The following is a 6,000-nucleotide window of genomic DNA, read 5'->3' as shown; positions in this document are numbered from 1 at the left end:
TGCATTCACACTAAAAGGATATTGCAGATCATCTTTTAATATTTTTGAATTTGTCGTAAGTTTTAGTTTATTTGCTTTTTAAAAAAATTATAAAAAACTAAAAAATATTTCTAAACAATTCAAAACAAATTTTATTTGACATCTGACAAGATTAAGATTTTTAAATTATTTATTAAAAACAAACAAAATTACTTTTTTTTTTGAGAATTTAAGATTTAATGATTTTAAAAGCAGAAAATTTTATTTTTAATAATTATCTAATAAATTTTTAAGCATTTTTAATAAATTTTATAATTTTCAAGCATAATTATTTGTAATAATTATGTTTAAAATGCTTTAGCATTACGCAGTACACATTTTACAAATGAAAAGGTGATTCCACCTACATGTTCAGCAATTTTGGTTAAGAAAAAATTTTTATCTGTTGGAGTATTTAAATTGTTTTTTATATTCCTTATTTAGATTAAATTGATTGTTGTAAAAAACATGTTAACCAAATTTGTGAAACAATTTAGTTTTATGTTTAAAAAAAATGAATAGAAAAACACATTTTTTTTAAATAAAAAATAATTTAAATACGATTATTAAAATTCAAATTCAATTTTAACTGTAAAAGAATGTAAAACGATTTCGCAATACTTTTTTAAAAAAATAACTATTTCCTTTTTATTCGCAAACTAATTCATTACATAGAAATGTTTAAATTTTATAAAAGTCCCTATCATAGATTTAGATGTGTAAAAGCAATCATAAAACTTCATTTTTTGTTTTAAGAAAGGTTTTTGTTAAAAAGTATTTTTTTCACTTACACAGTTGAAAATTTTTGTTTTTAATTCAAGATCATGTTAAATTGAATGACTTAAGTTTTATTTATGAACACAAATTATGTTTACATAGATCTTAATGGTAACATAAAAATATATCTATAAATTGTTTACAAATAGTTCACTTAAAAAAACAACAAAAAAAAACTAAATTGTAATAAAACAAACAAAGGAATAATATGTTATATATAAATTAATAATATATATATATAATAATATGTAATGTTAATATATAATAATATGTTAAATGTAAATTTTAACAAATAAATAATAAAGTAATAAAATCATTTTCAAATCAGGAATTTAGGTTTTTTTAGTAATTTTTGTTACAGTTATTGTTTGAAAGATTTTAATGCAATTTAAAATTTAATTACAACATGGTACTTTAAAATATGCTAACAATGTAATTTTACTTTTAATGACATTAAATCATATCTTAAACTCAGGTAAATATAATTCCATATTCCAATGTTGTTTACTCATATAAAATATAAGCAAGCAACATTGATAAAGTTCTCTGCTATAATTATAATTATAAACCATAATAACATAATGTATGTGTTTATTTGCTTACATTTAATAATGTTTTTTTTCTTACGTACACGAGTAAGTTAATTTTTATCAAAAGATAAATTACATAAGTAATTTTAAACGCTTTATGTAAATTTACATTTTCGTATAAGTAATTAATTTTTTTGAAATGACTTTTACTTTATAATGTTAGTTTTTTTAATTTCAAAAGTAAGTTATGTGAAAGAAGATTAAATCAAAAAGTAATTTATTTTTACATGTAAAAGTAAGTCACATGAAAAAGTTGTTTACTTTTACACTTAAAAATTACTTTCAAAAATTACATTACATTATGTAAAAGTTACTCAAACTGTAATTTACATTTACCTATAAAAGTAATAATTAAAAAAAAGTTTATATTAAAGTAAAACTTGCATATGAAAATAAATTACATAAAAGTAATTGGCTACCAAATGTAAAATAAATTTACAAATGAAATAATATTTTTTAAGTAGGAATTTTTATTTATAAAAGTAATAACAAATCTTTATTAAAAATAAATTATATAAAATAAAATTTAAATTACATAAGCTTACATTTTATATAAGTTGTAAAATAAGTTAAAAGTAATTTATATAAAGTAAGTAAATTTACTTATATTTTGCAATAATTTTGACAGGATCTTATACAAAAGTAATGCAAAAAAGTAAAACTTTAAATCACTAACATTTAGTTAGCCGCAACATTTGATTTGCGCGGTTTTAGGTATTTCTTTCCTGTAATGTTTGAAAATATCAATACTAGGTTTCTGCCCATGATTAAAACCCTCTCTAGTTCCTGTCCATGATAGTTTTAGCTATAATAACCATTCTCTAAATCAAACCATCTCAAAAATATGTACTCTCTAGCCTACCATTTGAGAGGTCTGGAATTTAGACTAAGGGGAAACAAGGCAGCTAGCAGAAGGAGCATATACCCATTCTCAGAAAGGGTAGTTTATTTGAAAAGGAAAATAATTGGCATAATTATTAGTTCTTTTTTACAGGTTTTTTGGGTAAATGTATTTATTATTTAAAAACTAAAGAGAGAAAGTTTAAACCTGTCCTGAATTATGGGGGCTATAAAAGTCCGCCTGGTTAAAAATATCCTTTGACTCTAAAAGTCTTGGTTTAAACAACTATGGTACTTTTATATGGGCATAAAAAATTTAGAACTTTTTACGTAAATATCTTTATTTGTGTGTAGTATCAGTGCCCTTGCAGCTGCAAGACCAGTATAAGCAAAACTTACGATCCCACAAGCAACTGAACCTAGAGCCGCAAGGTTTAGAAGCCCTAAGATATGTTTAAAGGATTTTTTATAATATTTTTTATAATGGCTACATATGTCTACTGACCAAAAATGCTTTGCTACGCCACTGTATAATATATATAACCCGAGCTGTAGCGTAAAAACGACTTATAAGTAGGTTAAAAGTTGTGATGATTGGAGCCTGGATAGAAAAATACCCTAAAACATTTACTATCTCTACTCCAAATTTGAGGGCAACAAATTAGTAACTTTTATTATTCTTGTTTTCGTACACCAAATTTAAGTTGACAGGTGTTTAAATTCAAAATTCAAAGGTTATGGTTATATAAGTTTTACACCCAAACCAAATAAGGTGGTTGTTTCAACATTTTCCTAAACATTCTAATGTGATATAAACAAGAACATACTTAAGTTTGGCACTTTAGTATGTTTTATTTACCAAAAATAAATTTATTAACCAAAATCATTGGTTTTTCATAATTATAGTAATATTACGTCTCAAAGTTTGCCACATTTTCAAATTATGAAACCTTTTTACATTGCTTTTGACATGGTAACCACGTACCACAAAATACATGTATTTAAATCAGTTTAAAATTAAATCTTGTATTTTGTTTAATTTATATTTTCATGGATAATATTTTTTTCAACCGTTTTATTTATATGTTAAAAAAGTAAAATTATTCAAAATTTCTGTAATTTATGCAATATTTCTACTGTTTTAATATGTTATTTTAGAAAAAGAGTTCTCTTTTTCTAAAGTAACATACTAAAACATGAGAATTTGGTATTTCAGCTACATATATACTAATTTTTTAGATATATTCCCAAAAAATGCAAAACTATAATTGTCAACTAAAATAAACTTATTAAACTCAAACTTCAGAAAAACACATGATCATCAATTTTTAATGACAAGTTTTTAATGACTTTATTATGTACAGATATTTAGGGGCTTGGTAATAAGACTATTTTGTCTTTTTCTTGCCCCTGCCATTCGTATATTTTACAAAAGAAAAGGAATAATTTGTAACAGCAAGTTGAGAAAAATATAAAATTAAAAATCAACCACTGCATTAAAGAACGTCTTATATAATAAAAAAAAAAATCAATGACGAAATTAAATTAAAAAAAAAAATTAATTTGATAATTATCAAATTATTAATAATAAAAATAAGAATAATTTGAGCAATATTATAGTATTGTTTGAAAAATGCAAATGATCTTGTAGACTAAAGTCACTTATAAAAACTTAACTAACAATGAAGTCTGCGTTATTTGATTATTTATTCACAAAAAAGAGTCAAATTTCGCTCCAAACTTTTGAATGAGGAACAGAATTTGAATTTCAGATAAACTTATAACTTTACTAAAGATAATACTTTAAATCCCCTGAATAATTGGGGAGGTTGCTCAAAATTTATATGGCCATAGTTTTTGAACACTAAAAGATTATTGCATGACATTAGAGACTTGTTAAGGAGCTTAAATTTAGTTTAAAATGTTAAAAAAATGTATATATAATTGTTATAAACTCATTGCTCTCAAACTAATGGTATGAAAGGGAAGTTAATATTTTAGGGGTTTATTGTTAACAGACTCCGATTATTGCAATACTTTTGAAAATGCTTTACATACATATGCTTTACATAAATATGCTATAAATATGCTTTAAATGCTATAAAAATGCTATAAATAAATATACATAAGCTTTACATAAATATGAATATACAAATGTTTGGAGTTTGCCCCATGTTGTTAGGGGCAAAACGCCTATGATGGCATACTGGTCATATTTTTATAAATATTGGTCATGGCAAAAATGTGATTAGACCAATATGTCTATACTGACTTTAGTTTTAGTAAAAATATGTCTTATGCACAAATATTGTTTTTAAATTCAACAAAAATTGATTTCCGGATGTTGTATTTTTAATCCCTTTGAATATTTATGGTTTTAATTTTATTATTAACTGTGCAAAAATGAAATTTTAATACATTTTATTTCTAAGTTATGTGCATTTAGTGGAATACTTATTTTAATTTTATCTTTTGAACAAAGCAGACAGGTTATTTAAATGAAAATGATGACTTCTTTCTATGATGGCATACTGACGAGTTAGGTGTATTGAAATATTGAGTTTGAGAAAACCTTTTTTTCATTATAAAAGCAACATATTTTTTTCATAAAAACAACATAACAAGTAAAAAGAAAATTTTACTTCACTAAAAATATTTTTAGTTCAAAAAACACATAAAACGCATAATCTCTTATGTGCAAAATGTCTACTATGAAACGTCTACTATGCTGCTGTGTAGCACGAAAGGGGTAATTAGGATGATTGCGCATAATTTCTGGCATTTCTCAGGGAAGACTCTAAGGTCAAATGAAATTGTCAAGTTACCCTTAATGCTAACCAGCCCCATCCTCCCCTATGCCATCATAGAAGCAGTAGTTACTTATGATGACATACTTATGCTTTTTTTAAATAAATATAACTAATAAAAAAGTAAACTGATGAGAACTCCTAGGGTTATTATTATTCTACATGTATCAAAGAATCGATACCAAAACTTTTGTTCTTGGTCTGCACGATACTGAATAATGAAGCTTCAAAGTTAAGTATGCCATCATAGGGGCCTTTCCCCTACATAAAGTTCTCAAACAAAAACAAAAAGCTTGCTACGGGCCTGATTTTAAATATGTGTTTGGAAGCTGGTCGTTTACGTATTTTGGTTTGTACTTTTGTTAACTTTATTACTTAAATTTTACTTTTAAATTTTTGAAAATTTAAAGTAAAAAAAGTAACAAAATTTTACTGAAAAAAAAAAAAACTTGATGTTATTTCATCTGTATGATAAAATAACATGAAGACACTTTTCTTCACAATCAACTATATAATTTTAGATTTGAAAGTGTACTTTTTAGAATCATCCTGCTAAATTCAAATTAAAAATTAAAACAAATTAAAATATTGTTGTGAATATGAAACGTTATTAATTTTTTAAGTTAATTACTTTTACTTTTTTAGCTTTAATTTTTTTTTATTATTTTTGTTTATCTTGATGTTATTTACATCAGTTATTTAAAAAAAAAATTTAAAAGACTGTCTGGTTTATTGTTCTTGCTTTGGAAATGGCTCTGCATTTTGCAATTTTATTCTAAGTTTTGTATTTTGGCTACTTTTATTTAGTGTGGTTGTTGTTAAAAACCAGTCTAACCAAAATGAAAGTTATTTCTGGAAATGACAAACTAGAATAATTGTTAGATAATAGAGTAATAAAGGAATAGTTGTTGTCTGGAATAGATTATTTGAAATAAGTTCATTCCAGACTACAGTTTTATGAATAGCTA

At 23.9% G+C, this 6,000-nt stretch overlaps 1 protein-coding gene across 3 annotated transcripts in view; it reads left to right on the top strand.

Moving 5' to 3' along the window:
* LOC136077124 (voltage-dependent R-type calcium channel subunit alpha-1E-like) overlaps positions 1–6,000 on the top strand; it is a 196,415-nt gene that overhangs the window by 69,387 nt on the left and 121,028 nt on the right. For all 3 annotated transcript variants that reach the window (XM_065791765.1, XM_065791766.1, XM_065791764.1), the window contains exon 10: positions 1–55. This exon is cut by the window's left edge and continues 58 nt beyond it. In XM_065791765.1, the coding sequence (XP_065647837.1) occupies positions 1–55 (55 nt within the window). The remainder of the gene's footprint in view (positions 56–6,000) is intronic.

The sequence above is a fragment of the Hydra vulgaris genome, chromosome 02 (genome assembly GCF_038396675.1).
Source record: "Hydra vulgaris chromosome 02, alternate assembly HydraT2T_AEP".
Taxonomy (NCBI): Eukaryota; Metazoa; Cnidaria; class Hydrozoa; order Anthoathecata; family Hydridae; genus Hydra; species Hydra vulgaris.
The sequence above is the reverse complement of the archived record's forward strand: the minus strand, read 5'-3'. Positions and strand labels throughout refer to the sequence as shown.